At 46.8% G+C, this 25650-nt stretch overlaps 1 protein-coding gene across 1 annotated transcript in view; it reads left to right on the top strand.

Annotated features, from left to right (window-relative positions):
• NDUFAF7 (NADH:ubiquinone oxidoreductase complex assembly factor 7) overlaps positions 1–25650 on the top strand; it is a 198925-nt gene that overhangs the window by 106012 nt on the left and 67263 nt on the right. Inside the window, exon 5 of the mRNA XM_075339703.1 lies at positions 19087–19300. Within this exon, the coding sequence (XP_075195818.1) occupies positions 19087–19300 (214 nt within the window). The remainder of the gene's footprint in view (positions 1–19086; positions 19301–25650) is intronic.

The following is a 25650-nucleotide window of genomic DNA, read 5'->3' on the forward strand; positions in this document are numbered from 1 at the left end:
AGGTCGGCCACTATTCTTGTTAGTGTAGCTTTCCTCACAAACTGACCACAATTTCTGTTTTTCTCAAATGCCTCATTGGGGGACACAGGACCATGGGTGTTATACTGCTTATCCATAGGAGGACACTAAGTAGATGCAAAGATGTTAGCTCCTCCTCTGCAATATACACCCCCTGGCTCAGCCAGGCTACTTCAGTTTTAGCTTAGTGTCTATAGGAGGCACATCTCTGCAGAATACTGCAGCAAGAATTTTTTGTTTTTAAAGGGCGACGGTTTCCTTCGGGGACCTATTTCCCAAAACCATCAACAGGCGGGAACGCGGAGTGTTGCCTCCCCGTACCCCCTCCTGCGACGCTGGATCCTGGGCTGTTACTCACTGGACGACGGGTCTGATGGCACCAATTTTCCAGAGCCGATAACAAACTTCCTCAGTCCCTCTGGCAGGCTCTGAGTTGATACACGCTCTGCACCAAGTGTGACCAGACACAGCAGGCATCAGAATCTCCACACTGGAGCTGAGGTGAGATCCTCCCTGACAGGAATTGTAGCTAAGGAATCCTCCCTGACAGGAATTTTAACTGAGGAATCCTCCCTGACAGGAATTTTACCTGAGAAATCTTTCCTGACAGGAATTTTACCTGGGGAATCCTCCCTGACATGAATGTTACCTGGGGAATCCTCCCTGACAGGAATGTTACCTGAGGAATCCTCCCTGACAGGAATGTTACCTGAGGAATCCTCCCTGACAGGAATTTTACCTGAGGAATCCTCCCTGACATGATTTTTAACTGAGGAATCCTTCCTGATATGAATTGGAGCAGAGGTCACTGTCTGGATTCACATGGGCTGTTTGCAGACTCCTGCATAGCATTCCACCTGTGGCGGGGAGAGGGGGAGAGATCCCAGGACTCAGTGCACCCGCAGCTGCGGTGCACTTATTGAGTTTTTTTTTTTTTTTCTGTCCACCGTTGTTGTGCAGGGCTGGAGGGGGGAAGGGGAGTCCCTTCCCACCATTTTATTATATTTCCTCATGTCAACGTTCTTGTCGGAGCTAAGCCCCGCCCCCTCTGAGACGCGATAAGCTACGGCTGCAGTCACATGTTTTATGCCCTGCACAATTACAGTAACAGCTATAAGACTTCCAATGTTCAGCCTGCACTACCTGCCACACTGAACTACTAGGTTTTGATAGCACCTCTTCCTTCCGTGAGTCCGGTGCCACTGTAGCTCCCAACCCCCCCGCCACCACTGCAGCAACCGCTGCCAGCCCAGAGCCCATGGCTCCCAGTCCCCCGGAATGGGCACAGTTCCAAGAACCCGGTGCTGGCTATGCAACATCGTCCTCACACCCCTCGGGGCTCCTGGACAGAACGCAGCCTGATGACACCTCTATAGAGGGTCCTTCTTTTAAGAATCAGCCCTCTGCTTCACCGGTTGCAGATCAGAAAAAGGGCATGGCCCCCAGGGTTCTTCCTTGGGGGTACACAGATGGGGTTCTCCCACATGGTCCGTGGTCTCTGAGGAGCCGGAGGAAGGGGAATGATTTTTGTACCAGGATGATTCCTTGGTTTCAACCTCACCGAGCGATCAAGCTGCGATGGACTCCCTTATTGCAGCAATCAACCAAACTCTGCATGTGGAAGATCTCTCATCCACTACTACTGACCCTGCTGTCTCCTTTAAATGGGTGAAGAAACCTCAAAAAAAAAAATATGAGACGCCGCTTCGGTATTCGTAAACTCATGGAGTCCCGATACCACTTTGGCTTAGCTGTCTCTAAAGGGCTGGGCCGATCTGGCCTCGGTGGACCCTCACCCGGCTTCCTGCCTGCCTGAAGGACCCTCCTGTTTTTTACTTGGTGGATCCTCCTTCAAAGACCCGACAGACAGACAAGTGGAGCAGCTCGATCACTCCGCCTTGAGGCCGCGGGTCCCTCTCCCCTTCCATGTGGGTCGCATAGGCACCAGGAATACCAGTTTTCCTCAGACCCTAACAGATGTAACAGTTCACATTGCTGTGGCGGCGGAGTACCTCATGCAGGCCTCCCTTGACGCTGCTACCTGCGCAGTTTTTGCCGCCTCAAATACCATAGCCATCCGTAAGGCCCTCTGGTTCCGATAATTGAGAGCAGACTCGGTCCCTAACAAGCCTCTCACAGTACTCCTTTCCAGACCAATGGTTTGGCGATCGTCTGGACAGGCTCTTTTTCCTGACTCCACGGGAGGAAAAAAGTACCTCCCTCCCTCAACTCTAGCCCAGGACGTTGTTTTTACTAGACACGTAGGGCCCGATCTCAGCCCTTCCCGAGTCCACCTCGTCCTGGCAGTCGAGACAAAGACCGAGGAGTCTCATCCTCCTCCATCTGGGCTGCCGCCTCAGACCACAAATGGGTGCGACACCCTTTGTCTTCCGGTTACCACATTGAATTCCGGACCCGATTCCCGGTTTGGTCTTTTCTCTCAAACCCCCCCAAAAGGCTGCAAAACACCGCGAGGCCTTCTCCTCAGCAATCCACTCCCTCCAAACGACGGGGGTGATGGTACCTGTTCCAGACGGTGAGAGGTTCAAGGCCTTCCATTCCAACCTCTTGTGGTCCCCAAAAAAAGGACGAGTCAGTTCGACCCATCCTGGACCTCTAACACCTGAGCAAACATGTGCACGTAAAGATATTCCGAATGGAGTTCCTATGGTCCATTATTACCTTTTATGGTCGAAGGAGAATTCCTTGCCTCCATAGCTCTCAGTGACGCATACCTGCACATACCCATCACCCGAGCTCACCAAAAGTTCCTCCGCTTTGCGGTTCAGGACTTCTTTTTTCATTTGTAGCCCTACCCTTGGCCCTGCCACAGCACCAAGGGTCTTCACCAAGGTCATGGTGGCCGCTATGAGTGCCCTTCACGCCAGGAGAGTGGCTGTTCTGCCTTGCTGGGATGACCTCCTCATCAATGGCTCAACCAGCCAATGGCTCAACCAGCGTGCAGATCTCTGTGGGCACCCTATCCCGCTTAGGGCGGCTTCTGACTCCAGTCAAATCATCCCCGGTCCCGTCAAAATCCGTCACCTCCCTGGGCATGTCCCTGGACACCCTTCGGGGCTTGATATTTCACCCTCAAGACAAGGCGACCGCTCTACAACAGGCGGTACACTGCATTCTACGTACTCCTCTCGCTCCATATGATTCAGTATGAGAGTGCTAGGTAGGATAACGGCGGCTATAGAGGCAGTGCCGCTCGCTTAGCCACACCACTGCCCACTGCAGCTGGCGCTTCTAGCTGCCCTGGAACAAGAGCCCCTTTTTTCCATGGACGAACTTTTCACCTGACACCTTCAGTGAGGTATGCGCTTTTCTGGTGGCTTCAGCCCTCTTCCATATCGAGAGGGTGATTTTCTCTCCCAAGTGGACTGGCTACTCCTGACCAGGAACGCCAGCCTCTTAGGCTGGGGAGCAGCGTACTGTCTCCACACTGCTTCAGGATGTTGGACGTCCCTGGAGTCTTCCCTTCCCAGAAATCATCCTGAAAATCAGCACGACCTTTCTCGCGCTCAGGTCGTTCCCCCTTCCCCCCCCTTCATCTGCTAGCAGGTCGTTTGATTCGAGTCCAATTGGACAATGTGGCCTTTGTCAATCGGCAGGGCAGTACTAGCAGCAAGACAGCTTGTCTCGAGCTCCCCAGGATCCTCACCTGGGCCGAATCGACGGGGTCTGTGACTTCAGCGGTACACATACCGAGAGTAGAGAACTGGGCGGCGGACCTTCTACGTCGCCAAGGCCTGGCCGCCGTAGAGTGGTTTCTCCACCCAGAAGTGTTCCCACACATCTGCACTCACTGGGGCACACCAGACGTGGATCTAATGGCCTCAAGGTTGAACGCAAAGGTACCCGCGTTCTTAGCCAGGTCACGTGATCCACAGTCCATTGGCGCGGATGCTCTAGTCTCCTCTTGAAGTCGCTTCCGTCTACTTTACATATTTCCAGCTCTGCCCCTGCTGCCGCGAGTAATCAGGAAGATCAAGGCAGAAGAAGTTCCGGTGATACTAATAGCACCGGACTGGCCCAGGGGCGCCTGGGACGTCGAATTAGTACAATTGCTCATGGCGCCTTTTAAGCATCCCAGACCTGGTGACCCAAGAGCCCATTTCCCATTAGAACTTCAGAGACCTGAAGCTGACGGCCTGGCCATTGAGACCTAGACTTTAACAAGAGCGAGATTCTCTCCCGCGGTCATCTCCACCATTATCAGTGCCCGAAAGCCGGCCTTCATCCTGTATTTACCACCGTACATGGAAAACTTTCCCTTTTTGATTTTTTATTTTTTGCAGCCAGGTTGCAAAAGGGGTTGGCCCTCAGCTCTCTTAAGGGGCAGGTTTCATCTCTCTCAATATTCTATCAATGCCGTCTAGCTTGCAATCCGCAAGTCAAGACCTTCCTCCAGGGCGTTTCCCATCTAGTTTCCCCGTACAAACGGTCGCTGGAGCCATGGGACCTCAATCTCGTTTTGGACGGTCTCTAGAGGTCCCCCTTTGAACCTCTTAAGGAATCTTCTCTTGCTCTTCTCTCATGGAAGATAACATTCTTAGTGGCGATTACGTCCATCAGACAAGTTTTGGAACTGGCAGCACTCTTTTGCCGCGAACCCTTTCTGATCTTTCACCAGGATAAGGTGGTTCTACACCCCCTTCCAGATTTTCTTCTGAAGGTTACTTCCCCGTTTCATTTGAACGAGGACATAGTTCTGCCTTCCTTTTGTCCACACCCAGTCCATAGGGTGGATAAGTCTCTACGTTCGCTAGACCTTGTGAGGGTTTTCAGATATTACGTAGCTAGGACAGCTTCTTTAGAAATATAGACTCCTTGTTCGTCATTCCTGAAAGGCCTAAGAAAGGACAGGCAGCTTCATAGGCAACGCTGGCTCTCTGGATTCGCTCTGTGATCCAGGAGGTCTACCACTTGCAACTCAAGGCCATTCCTAGTGGGCTGTGGACTCCTTCCACGCGAGCAGTTGGCGCCTCTTGGGCCATTAGGCATCATGCTTCAGTGGAACAGAGGTGTAAGGCTGCAACCTGGTCTTGCCTACATACTGTTTCAAAGCATTACCAAGTCCATACCCAGGCTTCGGCTAAGGCGAACCTAGGTAGGAAAGTTCTGAAAACGACAGTAGAGCACCTATCTCAGTAGACGCTCCTGGCTATCCGGGGCTGGTTCCTAGTCCTTTGGTTGCGTTGTTTACCCACCCATGGACTGCTTTAGGACGTCCCATGGTCCTGTGTCCCCCAATGAGGCGTCAGAGAAAAACGGATTTTTGTGTACTCACCGTAAAATCGTTTTCTCTTAGCCATCATTGGGGGACACAGCACCCACCCTGTTACCCTTTTGGGCCTTTTTTTGTTTCTCAATACTTTTTCGTTAGTAGTATTCACTCACGTTTGTTGTTACTTGTTCTCCCACTGCTTGTGTACTAAAACTGAAGTAGCCTGGCTGAGCCAGGGGGTGTATACTGCAGGGGAGGAGCTAACATCTTTGCATCTACTTAGTGTCCTCCTATGGATAAGCAGCATAACACCCATGGTCCTGTGTCCCCCAATGATGGCTAAGAGAAAACGATTTTACGGTGAGTACACAAAAATCTGTTTATAACATGGCTGCTGATGGAGGAGCATGTGACCGGTCCATCAGCCCCCCCCATTAGAAATGCGGCTTTCCCATAGGAGGTGTTTTACAGTTGTCAGAGGATGGAGGTCCGGTCACATGCTCCTCCTCTACCAGCCAGTGTGTGTACTGAGGTGCTGGTCAGTTTGTGAGGAAAGCTGCACTAACCAGAAATGTTTGTGGATTGGCCTTTAATTTCTGGTGTATACAGGCACGCCGCACTTCTGATGTGCACTGACCAGTCTGTAGTAGACTTAGCACACGTATGCCACCATTGTGCTGGGAAACGCCAGCCCAATTTAATATGATGCCGAGAATGATGATTTTTAAGCCTTCTTAATAATCATTTAATCCGGCTAACCAATATTTTGCTTGTTCTTTGGGTGATTGGCAGCCTTTTTACACTGAAAAATTATCACGAAAAGAAAATTCCTAGGAACCTTTGTTTCCATTATTGTTACAGTGTAAATGTACTTGTACAACCCCTTCCCATCCCCCTTGTAAACCCCCGTAAAAATATAAAAAGCCTATACTCGCCTCTGATGTGGCCGCGGTTACAGCAAAGTCTAAAGCCATGTTTCTGCGGCGCACGTGACACTGGTGTGACACGTGGGCCGCAACCAGCACCAGCTTCCTTCTCCCCACCTTCAGACATTTGAGCAGGAAGTCAGCACAGTGCTCACATCTCCCGGGCCTGGGAGGACGTAAAATTATATACAGACATTACAGCAGAGATCACAGCTTTATGTGAGGTAAAGCATTTCCCTGCCTGTTTTTAAAAGAATGTTTAACCTCATAGAAATAGTAATTCTGATCCCAAGCTGTAATGTCTGTATTCTCTTTTTTTTACTTCCTCCCCGGCCCAGGAGCTGTGGTATGATCAGACCATGTCCCTGTATGGTCAGGCACAGCCATTATACAGTACACAGCAGGGGCACATTGTCTCAGCACAGGAAGATTTTTTTTTTAAACACATCCAGTTGTGGAACTTATTACTCTTCCATGATCTATTGCTTAAAATAAACTTTTTTCTTGGGGAAAACCCCTTTAAAAGCAACATGTCACTTTGTACATGCATGCTGATTTATGGACAGCATGGTATAGAGTAGAAGACGCTGAGAAGACTGATGTATACTATAGGTTTGGGGAAAAGATTCAGAATAACTCATTTCATCGGCGCTCCATTGGGAGACCCAGACGATTGGGTGTATAGTACTGCCTCCGGAGGCCACACAAAGCATTACACTAAAAAGTGTAAGGCCCCTCCCCTTCTGGCTATACACCCCCAGTGGGATCACTGGCTCACCAGTTTTCTGCTTTGTGCGAAGGAGGTCAGACATCCACGCATAGCTCCACTGTTTTTAGTCAGCAGCAGCTGCTGACTATGTCGGATGGAAGAAAAGTGGGCCCATATGGGGCCCCCAGCATGCTCCCTTCTCACCCCACTTTTGTCGGGTGTTTGTTAAGGTTGAGGTACCCATTGCGGGTACGGAGGCTGGAGCCCACATGCTGTTTTCCTTCCCCATCCCCCCTCAGGGCTCTGGGTGAAGTGGGATCTTACAGGTCTCCAGGCACTGAGACCGGGCTCCATCCACAGACCCAGAGAACCTGCTGGATATGGAGCTGAGTATCGTCAGGGACAGGGCCCTGCTACATTAAGGTACTCTGTGTCCCCGTACACTTCGCGCACACACACACCAGCATTGCTGGGAGTGCTAGTGCGCCGGGGACAACAGCGCGGAGCGCTCGTGCTATTATTCACGGCAGCTTTGCTGTGTGAATTTATGTATTGGGAACTGCCGCGCCGGGCCGCTGCTAGGTGTTTTTACACTGTGGCGCGGCTGGGACTTGTGGTGCGCCGGGGACTCCGCGCTGGCCGTGCACATAGGACGGCCGCGCTTATTACTCGAGTCCCCGGCTTTGCGGCCTAGTTTTCGTTTCGTTCCCGCCCCCAGCCCTGCCAGTCAGGGGAGAGGCGGGACGCTGTACAGAAAGTCAGCGCCGAGGGCTGGAGTCTGCTTTGCATTCTCCAGCCCCCTTCACTGGACACAGTGGGACGCCGGTTTCCCGCTCTTGCCTGGGGCACGCCCACGGCCCGCCCCTCGTCACACGAGCTGGAGAAGGACGCCGGCAGCCATTCCTGCAGTCCGAGCTGGCAGCCAGTCACAGGACTCTGGCGACCACACACCCGCCTATAGGCGGGCGGTAAGCAGCACCTGAAGTGCTGACCCCACTAAATACCGTTGTGTCCATTTGTATTTTATGCTTACACTGCACTGTAGGTCGCTATTTTTGGCTATATGCCCTCTTAGATGGCGAGACAACAGCAGCAAAAAAGCAAGGGTGCTAAAGCACAGGCTTTCTATGCTGCTTGTATTGCATGTGCTGAAGTGTTCATTTGTACTTACGCTTGTATGCTATACATTGCACTGTACGGTCGCTATTCTTGGCTATATTCTCCTAGAATGGCTAGACTACAGCAGCAAAAAAGCAAAGGTGCTAAGGCACAGTTTTTCTAGGCTGCTTGTATTGCATGTGCTGAAGTGTTCATTTGTACTTATGCTTGTATGCTATACATTGCACTGTACGGTCGCTATTCTTGGCGATATTCTCCTAGATGGCTAGTCTACAGCAGCAAAAAAGCAAGGGTGCCAAGGCACAGGCTTTCTAAGCTGCTCATATTGCATGTGCTGAAGTGCTCATTTGTACTTTATGCTTGTATGCTATACATTGCACTGTACGGTCGCTATTCTTGGCTATATGCTCCTAGATGGCTAGACTACAGCAGCAAAAAAGCAACACAGGCTTTCTATGCTGCTTTTACTGCATGTGATACTGTTCCACCGGCAGGTTCCACTGACCCCCGTTGTGTGCAGTGCTCCCCTGTAGCACTTGGTCAGCCGGGGTCTCTACTAGAGGTGGCCAAAGGAACCACCTGTGAACCCTGTCCATGGACAGGGACGGTGTTGCAGTTTCGGCTGATAGATTGTCATGGGATAGTGACTTGCAGTCCAGACAGGCCATGGGCAATCTTGATCATTGCTCCCTGGCCACCCTCATTTGGAACAAAATCAGTGCTCCGGGGGGGTCCCAGGCATTCCAGGGTGAAGGCTCTGACACGGACGACAGTCCCAGACAGCCTAAGCGAGCTCGCTGGGAGCGGCACTCGGCCTCATCACTAGTCAGGGTCACAGCAGAGGACTCTCTGTAGGATGAGGCAGACGTAGCTGATCAGGACTTTGATCCTGACACCGCTCTCAATCCGGATACACCGGATGGTGACGCCATGGTGACTGATCTTATAGCGTCCAGCAATGGCATGTTGGCTATCTCTCCCCCAGCCCCTTCAGTGGAGGAGTCAGCTTCCCAGCAGGAGAAATCCCATCTCAGTATCTCAAGCGTACATTGAGTACTTTTCTGGCCACGCTGACTTCAGAGAAGCAGTGCAGAATCACCACGCTTACCAGATAAGCGTTTCTCCAAATGTATTAAGGATACATGTTATCCCTTTCCCCCTGACGGGTCAGGCGCTGGACCCAGGGTCCAAAGGTGGATCCCCCAATCTCCAGGCTTGCGGCTAGATCCATAGTTGCAGTGGAGATGGGACTTCACTTAAAGATGCCATTGACAGACAGATGGACCTCTGGTTGAAATCTGTCTATGAAGCTATCGGCGTGTCGGTTGCTCCGGCATTCGCAGCCGTATGGGCACTCTAAGCTATGTCAGCTGGTCTTGCGCAGCTGGTCTTGAGCACAGGTACATCTGTGCCGCAGGTAGCGTCCTTATCCTCGCAATGTCTGCATTGCGACTTACCCTATTAATGCTGTCCGAGAGAGACAGTCGAGGTTTCGGTCCTTCCCAGGCTCGGGCAGGTCCAAATTGTCCTAGTCCAAAAAGGCTCAAAAGGCTCAGAGGGGCTCAGATTCCAGGCGGGCTCAATCACGCCCAAGGAAGGCAGCCAGAGGAACCGCTTCCAAGGCGGTCTCCTCATGACTTTAAGCTCTATCTCTCCGCATCCGCGGTTGGTGGCAGACTCTCTCGCCTTGGCGACATTTAGCTGCCACAGGTCACAGACCGGTGGGTGAGAGACATTGTGTCTCACGTGTACAGGATAGAGTTCTGTTCTCGGCCTCCGGCTCGATTCTTCAGAACTTCCCCACCTACCCACCGAGCCGATGCTCTTCTGCAGGCAGAAGGAGTGGTAATTCCTGTTCCTCTTCAGGAACAAGACACGGTTTTTCCTCCAATCTGATTGTGGGGGACCTAAAACTGCTCAACAAGCACGTGAAGGCCAGGCGGTTCCGGATGGCATCCCTCCGCTCCGTCATTGCCTCAATGTCTCAAGGAGATTTCCTAGCATCAATAGACACAGGATGCTTATCTCCACGTGCCGATTGCTCCAGAGCACCAACGTTTGCTACGTTTCGTTATTGAAGACGAGCATCTTCAGTTCGTAACCCTGCCCTTCGGTCTGGCGACAGCCCTACGGGTTTTCACCAAGTTCAGGGCAGCAGTGGGAGCAGTCCTGCACTCTCAGGGTCACTCGGTGATCCTTCCTTGGACGGTCGACTGGTCAAGGCACCCTCTCAAGAGGCATGCCAACACAGCCTGAGCATAGCGCTGGAGACTCTCCAGAGTTTCGGGTGGATCATCATCTTCTCAAGGTTAAATCTGACACCGACCCAATCGCTGACATATCTGGGCATGGAGTGTCACGCTCCCTCAGCGATAGTGAAGTTTCCGCTGGACACGTTCACTACAGACGGGGGTGCAGTCTCTCCTTCATGGCCAGTCACACCCCTTAACACGACTCATGCAGAGGCAGTCACTTTCGCGCAGTTTCATCTGCGTCCACTCCAATGTGGCATTCTTTGCCAATGGGATGGGAAGTCGACGTCCCTAGAAGGAACGTCCCCCTTCTCAGACGGTCAAGGACTCTCTTCAGAGGAGTCCATCCTTCAAATCAATGTGCTGGAAATCTGGGCAGTGTATCTTGCCCTGCAAGCCTTCCAGCCGTGGCTGGAAAGCACACACATCCGAATTCTGTCGGACAACTCCACGGCGGTGGCATACATCTACCACCAAGGCGGAACACGCAGTCGGCAAGCCTCCCAGGAAGTCCGGCGGAGTCTGATGGGGGTGGAAGACAGAGCATCCACCATATCCGCAGTTCACATCCCGGGCGCAGAAAACTGGGAAGCAGACTTCCTCAGTTGCCAGGGTATGGACGCAGGGGAAGGGTATCTTCACCCGGACGGTTTTCAGGAAATCTGTCAACGCTGGGGGATGCTGAACGTCGACCTAATAGCGTCTCGGCACAACAACAAGGTTCCGATTTTCATGGCGCGGTATCACGATCAAAGAGCTCTGGCGGCAGACGCCTTAGTTCAGGTTTGGTCGCAGTTCCAGCTACCTATGTGTTTCCCCCTCTGACACTGCTGCCCAGAGGGCTACGCAACATCAGGTCCGTTTGCCGCCGCGCCATCCTCATCGCCACAGACTGGCCGAGGAGGTCGTAGTCCCCGGATCTGTGGCATCTCACGGTCTGCCAACCGGGGGCACTACCAGCCCGGCCAGACTTACTGTCCCAAGGGCCGTTTTTTCCATCTGAATTCTACGGCACTGAACCTGACGGTATGGCCTTTGAGTCCTGAATCCTAGCGTCTTCAGGATTATCTCAGGACGTCATTGCCACCATGAGACAGACTAGAAAACCGACGTCTGCCAAGATCTACCACAGGATGTGGAGGATATTCTTCTCTTAATGCTCTGCTCAGGGAGTGTCTCCCTGCCCATTTGCATTCCCTACTTTTCCTTCCTTCCTGCAATCTGGTTTGGAAAAAGGTTGTCACTCGGCTCCCTCAAAGGACAAGTCTCAGCGCTATCTGTATTCTTCAGAAGCGCCTAGCACCACTTCCTCAGGTACACACGTTCCTGCAGGAGGTTTGTCACATTGTCCCTCTGTACAAACGGCCGTTGGACCCATGGGATCTGAACAGGGTACTAATTGCTCTCCAGAAGCCGCCCTTCGAGCCTCTGAGAGATGTTTCACTCTCTCGACTTTCCCAGAAAGAGGCCTTTCTGGTAGCGGTCACGTCTCTTAGGAGAGGGTCCGAGCTAGCAGCGCTGTCATCCAAAAGCTTCCTTCCTGGTGTTTCACCAAGGCAAGGCAGTGCTGCGCCCGATTCCGGAGTTCTCCCTAAGGTGGTATCCCCCTTTCATCTCAATCAGGATATCTCCTTACCTTCCTTTTGCCTCATCCATTTCATCGATATGAAATGGATTTGCATTTGTTGGATCTGGTGAGAGCACTCAGAATCTACATTTCCCGCACGGCGCCTCTGCGCCGCTCGGATGCACTCTCTGTGCTTGTCGCTAATCAGCGTAAAGAGTCGCAGGCTTCCAAATCCACCCTGGCTCGATGGATCAAGGAACCAATTCTTGAAGCCTACTGTTCTGCTGGGCTTCCGGTTCCATCAGGGCTGAAAGCCCATTTTACCAGAGCCGTGGGTGCGCCCTAGGCATTACGGCACCAGGCTACGGCTCAGCAGGTGTGCCAGGCAGCTACCTGGTCGAGTCTGCACACTTTCACCAAGCATTGTCAGGTGCATACCTACGCTTAGGCGGATGCCAGCTTAGGTAGAAGAGTCCTGCAGGCGGCGGTTGCCTCCTTGTAGGGAAGGGCTGTTTTCCAGCTCTAACATGAGGTATTTCTTTACCCACCCAGGGACAGCTTTTGGACGTCCCAATCGTCTGGGTCTCCCAATGGAGCGCCGAAGAAGGGAATTTTGTTACTTACCGTAAATTCCTTTTCTTCTAGCTCCTATTGGGAGACCCAGCACCCGCCCTGTTGTCCTTCGGGATTTTTGGTGGTTTTTCGGGTACACATGTTGTTCATGTTGAACGGTTTTCAGTTCTCCGACGTTACTTCGGAGTGAATTTGTTTAAACCAGTTATTGGCTTTCCTCCTTCTTGCTTTTGCACTAAAACTGGTGAGCCAGTGATCCCACTGGGGGTGTATAGCCAGAAGGGGAGGGGCCTTACACTTTTTAGTGTAATGCTTTGTGTGGCCTCCGGAGGCAGTACTATACACCCAATCGTCTGGGTCTCCCAATAGGAGCTAGAAGAAAAGGAATTTACGGTAAGTAACAAAATTCCCTTCATTTTATTCATTGAATTTCCTGGTGTTTGGATCTTAGTCTGGTGGGCGGTTCTACTAGTGACTGACAGCTATCAAGCCTGTCAGTCACTGGATAGGACCACCCACTTGACTCTTATGCTTCCAAACACAAGCAATTTGAATTAATAAAATTCAAGTTTTACTGAAAATTTTCCCACCAAAATATTTCTAATTATTATCAGCTGCTCCTGCTCTATAACATCTTGCCTGCAGATCAGATACCATTTTCAATAGGACACTCATTATGGCTATTCCCACAAGGAGCATTTGGTGAATTTGTGATGTAGATGTTTGCAACTTTTCTACAGCTATTACTTAAATTAGGCCGGGGCCACACGGGGCACTAGTGCGATCCTCGCATGACACCCTGCTCACGCTGGCAGCACAGCAGGAGCCGAGTGTCCCTGCGACTGAGGTCCGACTGTGCGAGTTGACCTCAGCTGCGGGGGCGGGCCGGCTCTGAGGAGGGGCGAGCCGGCACTGAGGAGGGGAGGGAGGGATTTATCTTCCTCTCTCCTCCGTTGCCGGCTATTGTCATTCTCGCATTGCACTCGTGGTACACCGGTGTACTGCGAGTGCAGTGCGATTTTTCTCTCTCCCCATACACTTGAATGGGTGCAAGAGAAAGAGTCTTGCATTACAGTCGCAGCATGCTGTGATTGTTTTCTCGGTCCGATTAGGGCTGAGAAAATAATCGCTCATGGGTGCTGACACACAGCCTTATATTGGTCCTAGTGGAATGCGATGTTTTATCGCATCCCACTCCCACCGTTTTTCTTGCCATGTGGCTTAGACCTTAGGATATTTGTATCTGGGTTTTTTTATTGTGTTTTTGACTGGTTTTTTTTTTTTTCTTCATACGTCTTAACGCATTTTTGTCATTCCTTGGTATTACATGTTTTAAATCTGCTTTGTTTTCATATTTCCTGGTATTTGGCTTTGACAAAATGTTATCGATATACACTACTCAAAACAAGTTAGGGATATTTTGGCTTTCGGGTGAAATTTATGTAAAACGTAAAAGGTTCATGCTACAGTGATATAAAAGCATTCAATGTGGATTTTCCTCATCTCAAACAATTTATTGAAACAAAAGCCAACAACAGTGGTTGGTATGACCCCCCTCTCACCCATAATGTCAATGTCTCAATAACTTATGTGGCCTTGAGTATCAATTACAGCTAGACAACATCGTCTCATGCTGTTCACAAGTCAAGTTATTGTCTGCTGAGGCATTGCATCCCTCTTTTCTTGAAGGCCAGCTCTCAGGTTACTGAGGTTCTAGGGTGCAGAGTTACAAGCCTCTACATGGCAACTCATCTGATAGGTTTTCTATGGGATTCAGGTCTGGAGAAAGTGAAGGCCAATCAATTTGAGGTACCTCAGTCTTCAGCAGTCATTCCCAAATGATATGACCTTGATAAGCTGGATCATTGTCATCCATGAAGATGAAATTATGTCTGTTGTTGATGCAGAGGCCCAGTGACTGAATTAATGATGTTATTCAAGTAGTAGGAGCTTGTCACTGTACCATTCACAAAGTGTAGGGCAGTCCTGTATTGACTAGGCACTCCTGCCCACACTAACACCACCACCACCACCACCAAAGGCTTGTCTGGTAACAACAGTGGCATGCTCTCCTTGACATCTCTAACATCATTGGTGGACATCATTTCTGCTCTGAGACCCACTGGTCCCTCGTCCATCAAGACGATTACTCTTGTGCCTAGTGATGTGGTCAATTACCCTTGCAGGTTGTTTAGCACACAGAACACGTTGCTGTAAACGGTTTTGAATGGTCTGACGTGACAGGTGACTCTCACCTCTCTTAAATGTGCCTGGAATTATGTGACATTCATCATCCGGTTCCGAAGGGCATTACTCATAATCAAGTGGTCATCAGTGTGGCATGTGACCAAAGGACATCCACTTCTATGCCTTTATGTGACTCTTCCAGTTTCTCTGTATCTCTGTTGTAACCTGCTTATGACACTCTAAGCTGAGTAGGCACTTCCATCTGAAAACATCCTGCTTGAAGCCTCACAGTGGTGAGGTAGTGTTGATCAATTGTTAGGTTGGTCATATGATGTCAAAATGTGAACAGCATGATTAGGACGACTGTTTAAGTACCAATTCTAATTGAACCCTGAAATTTATTGGGTGATTCATGGGTCAAATGTCTGTTGTGAATTTTGCCATTAAGCTCCTTGTTAGTGAACAGCAAGTTGTGCAAATAGTACTGAGAAATTAGACATTGGGTCTAAGGGAAAAACTTTTCTCCTTGCGGAGACTGAGAAACCGATCTGGCTGTCTGTTATAGCTGCAATGTTCCTTTGGGAAATATTGAAATTGTCTCTTCAGGGAGGTAGGAGACAAACTCTAGTGCCACCTATTGGAGGTTAGAGTTAGACATGTGCAGTCAAAGGTTTAGAGACGTTCACATTAAGGTCACCTGAAAAGGTTAGAGGTAGGGCTGAGCGGGCCCGGGTTGTAAATGTCCTGATCAGCGCGGTTTCAGCACTATTCCCGGGCCCGGGATTCCAGCTGCACGATCCGGAACCGGCATTTAATAAAAAATGAAAAAAAAACCCCAATAAATAAATAGCGTTTCATACTTCCTGTGCTGTCACACAGCTTTCCGTGTTTTCCCCGCCCACCGGCCGTCCTCTCAGCTGTGATTGGTTCCTGGCTGACCCGCCCCCCAGCCTGTGACAGTGTCTGCCGTGCAGTCATCGCTTATCGCGGTCAGTACTACACTGCACTCAGAGCGGGCGGTCGTGCTCTATGGCTGCTCGCTCTAACATGTAGCAGAGCTGAAGCGGCGTGGGACTTCTGTGGATTACGTCGGAACTGCAGGGTGTTTGGGGGTTAATAAAGTGGTGAAGGAGGAGTGTTTTTTATTTTATTTCAAATAAACGATTTTTCTGTGTGTCTGTGTTTATTTACTGTCACTTACAGGTTTGTGTGATGCAGGTATCTGATAGACGCCTATGCCATCACACAAACCTAGGTTTTAGCAACAGCTATGTGCCCCTGCTAACCCCTGCTATTACCCCGACTGGCACCGCATCACGCCAGCGGGAAGAGCCGGTATCGCACCGGTATGTCGCATCTAACAGATGCGACATACCGGACGGCTGCGGGCTGAGGATATACCAGACCCCCGGCCGGCGTTATCTTGGCTGGATGTGAAGATTAGGGGGACCGCACGTCGTTTTTTTTTTATCATATATATATATATATATATATATATATATATATATATATATATATATATGATAAAAAAAAAACGACATATAGATAGATATAGATATAGATATTTTAAAAAAGCAAGCGTTTTTTTTCTACGTCGCAGTCACACTTGTGAGCAACCCCCGCGAGTCTGACATCGCAGAACAGCTGCACACTTCTGACCGGAGCGTGCATGTGTTTCTAGGTACATGCACGCTCAGGCTATGTGCGCACGTTGCGTACTAGCCCTGCAGAAATTTCTGCAGCGATCTGAAGAGCACACATGCGCTTCAAATCGCTGCAGAAAATGTCCGTAGAGAAAGCGTAACTGCATGTATTTACGCAACGTGCGCACATAGCCTTATGTTCAGACAGCAGCAGGCTGTGCCGGGTGATGTTGGACCCGCACGAGTCTGACAGCGCTCACCGGCACTGCTGCACGGTTCTCACAGGAGCGTGCATGTGTTTCTAGGTATATGCACGCTCATGTTCAGACAGCAGAATATGGTGTAAAAATCCCAGCATCAAATTTGCATCCCTTGGCCCCCAAAAGTAAAAAAAAATTTAAAAAAATCTGCCACAGGTGGAAATTTGGTGCTGAAAGCTGCTGCAGGCGATTTCAGCACCAAATGTGCACCTCCTGGCAAAAAAACGCGGCAAAAATCACGGAAAAATAACCGCGACATAAAAATTGCGTCAAAACACCGCGATTTTTTGCCAGGAGGTGTAGATTGGATGCATGAATATGGTGTAAAAATCCCAACATCAAATTTGCATCCCTTGGCCCCCAAAAGTAAAAAAAAATTTAAAAAAATCTGCCACAGGTGGAAATTTGGTGCTGAAAGCTGCTGCAGGCGATTTCAGCACCAAATGTGCACCTCCTGGCAAAAAAACGCAGCAAAAATCGCGGAAAAATAACCGCGGCAAAAACCGCGGCATAAAAATTGCGTCAAAACACCGCGATTTTTTGCCAGGAGGTCTAGATTGGATGCAGGAATATGGTATAAAAATTTCAACACAAAATCTGCATCTCTTAGCCAAAAAAAAATGCGCTTTTTCTGCTAGGAGATGCAGGTCTGTGAACTCAGTGACCTCCACCTGAGGTCAGGTTACCTGCGATTGCAGATGAAGGACCATGGGAACCTCCAGCTGTGACCGCAAATAACCTGAGTGACGTCACCGCTCAATGCGCAGCTTATTCATTCTATGGAGCTCACAGAGAGCGGTCAGATGTAGCAGAGCTGAAGCGGTGTGGGACGTCGTGTGGATTACGTCGGAGCTGCAGGGTATTTAGGAGTAATAAAGAGGTGAAGGAGGAGTGTTTGTATTTTGTTCCAAATAAAGGATTTTTTTGTGTTTATTTACTGTTACTTACAGGTTTGTGTGATGCAGGTATCTGATAAGACGCCTGTGCCATCACACAAACCTAGGGTTTAGCAGCAGCTATGTGCCCCTGCTAACCCCTGCTATTACCCCGACTGGCACCGCATCACGCCAGCGGGAAGAGCCAGTAGCGCACACCGGTATGTCGCATCTAACAGATGCGACATACCGGATGGCTGCGGGCTGAGGATATACCAGCCCCCGGCCGGCGTTATCTTGGCTGGATGTGAAGATTAGGGGGACTGCACGTCGGTTTTTTTTTTTTGTTTTTTTGGTTTTTTTTACTTTCACCGGAATCACAGGTGTGAGGGGGTCTGGCAGCCTCGCACGTGTGACTCCTGGCACTGGATAAACAGCACAGATACTGCGCGACGGCTGGGGCTGCAGCCGAGCGCTATAACTGTGCTGCCGAGTGTGTTTACCAACTTGACCGACAGCGCACTACTTTCCCCGCCCACCGGCCGTCCTGGCGCCTGTGATTGGTTGCAGTTAGCTGACACGCTGCCACTCAGGATGGGGGCGTATCTATCTGCAACCAACACACGCCGGTGGGCGGGGAAAACCATGAATATTGAATTGTTGGCTCCGGAAGGTAACAGCATGACCCGGAAGGAGTGTGTCGCCATGACAGCGCCTCGGTGAGTATGCCGCGCTCGTTCCTAGCCCCTCCACAAACATTTTAACCCTCCGGATTCCGGTCCCCATTGACTTATATGGGCACCGGATTCCGGAGCGGATCGGACTTATTTTTAAGTCTGTTAACGACCCGCCGGCCCCGGATTATTGCCTTCCCGCTCAACTCTAGTTAGAGGGCGTTTTAGGATCATCCTGAAATTTCACCTGAAAGCCAAATATTTCAAACTTTTTCTGAATGTTCTGTGCATTACATACATTTTTAGTGTGTTGTAGCAGCGGAAATATAAAGCTCAGATTACCCATGAGAGAAATTGACATGTTGTGGTTTTAAACACCCGCGCAGGTCGCTTTACACAGCATGAAAAGAGAGTTGGGATGAAATGTGTATAAATCCCATCCACTTTGCTGGAACTGTAAGACATGCTGCCTTATTTGTTTGGTGTAAATACGTAGCGTCAAAAAGTCATCCTGGGACGTTGGCCTAAGAGGCAGTGTATTTGTAATAATTGATGTATTCATGATAGGATTCAATGTAAAGGTGAAAATCTCCAGTAATTACTGAAGTATGACATCTGATATTGGAGTGGTTGGATTTTTGTCATGTTTTACTGCTTTATCATTATTTTTTGGGTTCTTTGAAAAAGACAATTCTATGATTAAACTATTATGACCCTGCATGATGTGACAATGGTGACGAATTTGAAGGGGGGGGGGGGGTAGGGGGTGGGTGTTGAAAAAATAAATTAAGCATGGATCAAGATTCTTTCCTAAGTACAGGCATACTTGCCTTCTGACCACTTTGTGGACCTAGCCCAGGCTTCTTAGGATGTTTGCGTTGAAAGCCATGACTTCACCGTCGGCATGAATAATAGGTGAATATGTCTGTTTATTATCTAGAAAAGATCCATGCCAAAAACATTTTTGTTTTCATTGTACAACCCCTTTAAATCCTTAGGTGTAATTTTTTCTACACAGTTGCTGCAATGTATTTCATCCCTTCTTTCCAGGTCTTCAGTCAGTTTCAGCACTTAATGAAATCTTGTGATATTTCTATACACCTTGTAGAAGTAAGCCCTAAACTAAGCGAGATCCAAGCAACTAGACTAATGGGAAACAATGTCGAAATGAAAGATCATGAAAACACATCAGCCTACAAGAAAGGCACTACAAAATCAGGACTGCAGGTTTTCTGGTACCATGATGTACAGGATGTACCAACAGGTAATATATATATATATATTTTATAGATGTATATAAAATCTGAATTTATATGCCTTAATAATTTTACAAACATCTCACTGAAATAGTCATGTTCATTATCCATGGCAGCTTGTAACTGGCTAAAAAGTAAGTTTATGGGGCTCTCCACTTAAAGAAAAGTGGTCTCCAAACCCTTTTATACTGGTAAAAAAGCAAAAAGAGCAGCTACCCACCCTTCCTGGATCCTGAGCTGTCTCTGCTGCTTGGCCTCTGTATTTTGGCTGCATCAATACACATCACCACACTACAACCAATTACTGAATATACCAAAAGCCATATTAGTGATTCCAGTACATATATTCATTTGAACCTATACAAATTCTACTGAAACACATGATATAATCACAATAATTTTTTTATTGTTGAAAAAGATTTTTAAAAATTAAATACTACAAGAAGGATAGAACTGGAGAAAAATACGCAGTGAAAAATTATAAGCCCTGAATGGATCACCTGAAAGATAGTTGCGGGTAGACAATCAATAAATAATTCATGATTTGCTGACAAGGGTATTGGTAAGGAAATAGTATGGGCAATTGGATAGGGAATCACCAGAAAAATAATTCAGTATATCAATAAATAATTATAAATTTACATATGTAAAGTGCCAAGTACTAATTAAATAAATAAATACTGAAAATATTAAATATAATAATAAGCCTAAATCATCATGAAGGTCAACAGGATAATTGCTAGCAATCACCTATGGTATATATGGATACACTGAATCATATAATAAGCAGCTACATACCAGGGACCGCAGGGAAGCTCCCCAACACAATTATCCTGTGGACGTTCATGATGTATGGTCATTCTGACATTTAGTGTACTGTACCTTCACTGCTTTATTTTGTGTAACACATATATTATGGTATACAATTAGCAAACTAACTATAAGCACAGTGCTCTTTAATTTTGTATTTATCATATATTTATTATTAAATTATAGGATTTACACTGAACATATTACCTACCTCCTTACCATCTTAGACTGTTTTTGCAAAAAATTGTAACCATTTAGTAACAACAGTGTATGGAACTAGTTTGTATGGAATTGTTTAGGCTTATTATTATATTTAATATATTCAGTATTTATTTATTTATTAGCACTTGGCACTTTACATATGTAAATTTATAATTATTTATTAATATACTGAATTATTTTTCTGGTGATTCCCTATCCAGTTCCCCATACTATTTCCTTACCAATACCCTTGTCAGCAAATCATGAATTGATTTATTGATTGTCTACCCGCAACTATCTTTCAGGTGATCCATTCAGGGCTTATACTGTAATTTTTCACTGTGTATTTTTCTCCAGTTCTATCCTTCTTGTAGTATTTATTTTTTTTTAAACATTTCAACAATAAAAAAATTATTGTGATTATATCATGTGTTTCAGTAGAATTTTTGTAGGTTCAAACAATTACTGAGTTCCAGTGTACTTTGCTCGAGACGATGAGCTTAGTGATTGTCTGCAGTGGTGATGGACATTGTCAACATGACTTCACAGCTGTAGACAGAGATCAGGGCAGTGGGAGAGACACAGCGCTGCACACAGGCAGGAGGAGTAAAACACAGTTTGTCTTTTTAAAAGTTAACTGAGCTTGTGGGTAGAGGTTTTCTGAAAGGGGACCACCCCCTCAAAGGGATCTCTCACTGTTGTCATTTTTTTTAATCACTGTTTAATCAGCAGTAGATTATCACCGCAGGACTAGTAAACCTTTTATCTTGTAGTCTTCCATATTCATGAGCTGTGTATACCCCTGTCCCACCACCTATTGGTAACTTTTTGACTATGCACTGTATACTATACTTACAAATTACTTGTAATACTGCATAATATAAACCAATCACAAAGCAAAAGTTTTGATAAAAAAAATATCAACAAATTTAGTAAATAATTATAGACGCACAAACTTGCAGGAGACAAGATCCCATAAAAACAGTGGAAGAGAAAAGGCAGCGTGGTCGAAGCACAGATGGTCTATCACATGCATATAAGGCATGCCAATATGTGCCTAATTACTGTAAAAAGAGGTCATAAAATGCAGAAAACCAAATATCTCCTCTAAGTCACATAACAGACAGCAAAATTAATGATAATACATGATTATACATACTCAAGGTTAAATAAGGTGCCAGTGCATCCAATCCTTCTAAATATTGTGAGTGGGAGGACCGCAGGAGGAACACTATGAACATCAAGTGTGCGTCACATGGAAACAATCAAAGGTTACCCTTCTGTGGCAGCCATGGGTGATGATCAACCACACCGCCCTGCACCTCGACACATGCCTTGCAACAGTTTTTTATTATTATTATTATTATTATTATTATTATTATTATTATTAGGTTCGTCAGGAAAGGCACAGGCAGGGGGTCTGGCAGGTTTAAATACCACATTTTGAATGGACCCACCTGTACATAGGGACGCGTGTCAATCGCCCATCCCATCTTTCACTGCCGTGCCCGGCTTCATGGAAGTCACGCTGCATATGCGTCCTACACAAAACCTCTGATGGGATGCCGGGCAGGGGGGGGAGAGATGACAAAGTTGTCCACACACGCATGTACAGGAGGCAGAATCTGCCATATTAAACCAGGGAACTGAAAAGGGTATAGACTTAAGCAATAAATATAACATATCTTGGCCATTCCGACCGTATACACTACAATATCAAGAACACAGCAAAAAGATTATAAGATATATTACAGGTTATGACATAAAATACATATGTTGCTTATGGAGTAGTGGTGCCATCCGGTGGTGATTGTTGGTTCACCTGAAGCATTCTCCCTGGATGCATGTCAAAATGGAGCTAGATTCCCATATAGGATAAACATGTATACTGCTGGACTCAGAGACTGAAGAAAATGTACAAATAGAACCATGGGAAGTCATTAAAAAACATATATAAAAGGTAGTGATTTAACAACACATAGAACATGTTACCTCCATAACAGAAACTGTCTAAGGCTATGTGCGCACTAGAAAAATGATTTTTCTTAAGAAATTTCTCAAGACATTTCTTGAGTGAAGGATTAGCACACCTGCGTTAAAATAACGCACCAATAATGCAGGTAATAACACATGCGTTATTACCGCGTTCTTGGTGCGTTTTCGGTGTTTTTTTGCAGGTTGGTCCCTGCGTTTTTTAATGCTTTTAACGGCTACTTTAACAGATAATATGTAGATAGAGAGATAGATAGAGAGATAATAGAGAGATGATACATAGATACATACATAGATAGATACATAGATAATAGATACATACATAGATACATAAATAGATAGATACATAAATAGATAATAGATAGAAAGATAGAGGGATGGATAGATAGATAAATAATAGAGGGAGAGATATTCCAGCTTTATTTATGATGTTTGTGTTCCCCCCCACAGTAGTTATCAATCAGCTGTGACACACTGAGGACACACTGCAGTTCTCGCGGCCGGTAATGTGTTCACATCACCAGCCGTGAGAAATGACATTGAGTTACCTCTGCAGTCTCGCTTAGGGAGCTGCATTAAGCACTCGCTCACTGAACGAGGCTGCATGGAGAACTGTCAGACGCGGCTGGAGCAGTGCTGGAAGCGCCGTGGGACATCGGTGTGGATTACGTCAGAGCTGTGTTCGGGGGGTCAATAAAGTGGAGAAAGAGGGGTTTTTTGTTGTTTAATCCAAATAAAGGAATTTTTCAGGGTGTGTGTGTTTTTACTGTTACTTACAGATTAGTGACGGCGTGTCATAGACGCTGCCATTACTAATCTTGGACTTAGCGGCAGCTATTGGTTGCCGTTAACTCATTATTATCCTGATTGCCACTGCATCACGGCAACAGGAAGAGCCGGGGACACGCCAGGACTGTCGCATAATGGATGCGACAGTCTTGGGACAGCGGCAGGCTGATATTCTCGTCTGGAGGGGGGGGGGGGGGGGAGTCATTAACCCTGGCCCTCGCCCTCCCCAGCCTGAGAATATTGGGCCGCCGCTGTGTATTTACCTGGCTGGACGGTAAAAATACGGCGGAGCACACACTTTTTTTTTTTTTTTTTTTTTTTTTTTTTTATCAAATATGTACATTAGATTTCTATGTGTCTGTGCATTATATATGTATACTTCCTACACCACTGAAAATGGAGGAATGGATGTACACACTATGTCCCGAAAAACGCGAAATAACGCAGGAATAACGCAGGAAAACGCACTGAAACGCACATAACTTGCTACCTGCGTTATTCCCTGCATGATTTCATGATTACATTACAGTCAATGGAGTGAATAACGCAGGTACCTGCAGAATAGAAGTGACATGCTCATTCTTTTTCTTAAGAAAATCTACCGAAAGAATTTTCTTAAGAAAAAAACGCAGTGTGCGCACAGCTAATTTTTTTGCCATAGGTTTTGCTGGGGAATGTCTTCAGAAAGGTACAACCATTTCCTCAAGAAATTTCTGCAGCAAAAACGAAAAAAAAAACAAAAAAAAACGCAGCTAAAAACGCAGTGTGCGCACAGGGCCTAAGATAAAAAAGGTTTAAAGCTAGCTACATAATTAAGGCTTCTAGGTTTTATGGTATCTAGCACGGTGATCCAACGTACTTCTTTTCATGCTAAAACCTTTTGAGGTCACCCCCTCTCTATAGGAATCTAGCTCCATTTAACATGCATCCAGGGAGAATGCTTCAGGCAAACCAACATATCATTACATAAATTATAAATTATGGACCTTCATATTCTATTGTGCTAATATGCACAGTGTACATAGAAAGCTGTCAATCAGTCTGCAGCAGGCAGACCAGTCACATTGCTGGAATCAGGGGGTCTGTCCCTACATCATGCTGCTCTCTCATGGCATGGAAAACAGATTCCCTTTAATACACAACATACATTTAGGTCCAGAACTACTGTATTTGGACAGTAACTGAATCCTCGTGATTTGGGCGCTGCATATTATTATTTTTTTATTTAAAATGAAACAACTGAGATGCAATCAAAATCTAGACTTCCAGGTTTAATTAACCCCTTCATGACCTTTGACGTAGCCATACATCATGTTCTTGAAGGGGTTGCTGACCGATGACAAATGGGTACGTCATGTCAGTCGTGCTAGCACATGATCAGTGACCACACAATCACCACCGAGAGCTCCACGTAAGTGCTAGCCAAGCTCCAGCTGTCACAGTAAGGGACAGTGCCCGCCCCACCCCTGCCTTTTTAACACCCTAAATCCCAGAATCCATAGCAGTTTCTGCATTTTGGATGCTGGGAGAGGGAGTGTGCTTCCTTTCCCACTCAGTCAGCCCCCACCAATGATGTGCACTTTTCAGTTTGTCCGATTCCAGTCTCCAGATCAGAAATTGCTTTACTGCATCACAACAGAGTAATAAAGTAGCCACAAAGACCAAGACATAGGCTTACAGGAACAGGGCAGGTGACAAAAGTATATTAAAAAAATGATAATTAGGAAGAGTTAAATCATATGAGAAGGAGTTAAATTAGTAATAGAAACCCTCTTTAATTCCTGTGAAGCACTTAAAGGGTTAATAAACTTCTTGGATGTGGTTTTGAGCACTTTGAGGGGTGCAGTTTTTAGAATGGTGTCACATTTGGGTATTTTTGTGTAACATTGGCCTTTCAAAGTAACTTCCATTGGGATGTGGTCCCTAAAAAAAAAAATGCTATTGTAAATTTTGTTTTTAAAATTAGATATTGCTGATACTTTTATCCCTTCTAACCCAAAAAATATGTTTACAAAATTATATTGACGTAAAGTAGACACGTGGTAAATGTTATTTATTAACGATTTTGTGACATAACTCTGGCTTAAGGGCATAAAAATTCAAAGTTTGAAAATTGTGAAATTTTCATATTTTTGTCAAATGTTCGATATTTTCATAATCGCAAATCATAGTGACCAAAATTTACCACTAACATGAAGTTCAGTGTGTTGCAAAATCAATCTCAGAATCACTGGGATATGCATCTCTCATGTCCTGGGTTCAAATCCCACCAAGGACAACATCTGCAAGGAGGTTGTACAGTGCCTTGCGAAAGTATTCAGCCCCCTTGAATTTTTCAACCTTTTCCCATATTTCAGGCTTCAAACATGAAGATAAAAATGTTAATTTTATGGTGAATAATCAACAAGTGGGACACAGTTGTGAAGTTGAACGAAATTTATTGCTTGTTTTAAACTTTTTTTAAAAAAATAAATAACTGAAAAGTGGGGCGTGCAATATTATTCGTCCCCTTTAAGTTAACACTTTGTAGCGCCACCTTTTGCTGCGATTACAGCTGCAAGTCGCT

The sequence above is a fragment of the Anomaloglossus baeobatrachus genome, chromosome 3, assembly GCF_048569485.1.
Source record: "Anomaloglossus baeobatrachus isolate aAnoBae1 chromosome 3, aAnoBae1.hap1, whole genome shotgun sequence".
NCBI lineage: Eukaryota > Metazoa > Chordata > Amphibia > Anura > Aromobatidae > Anomaloglossus > Anomaloglossus baeobatrachus.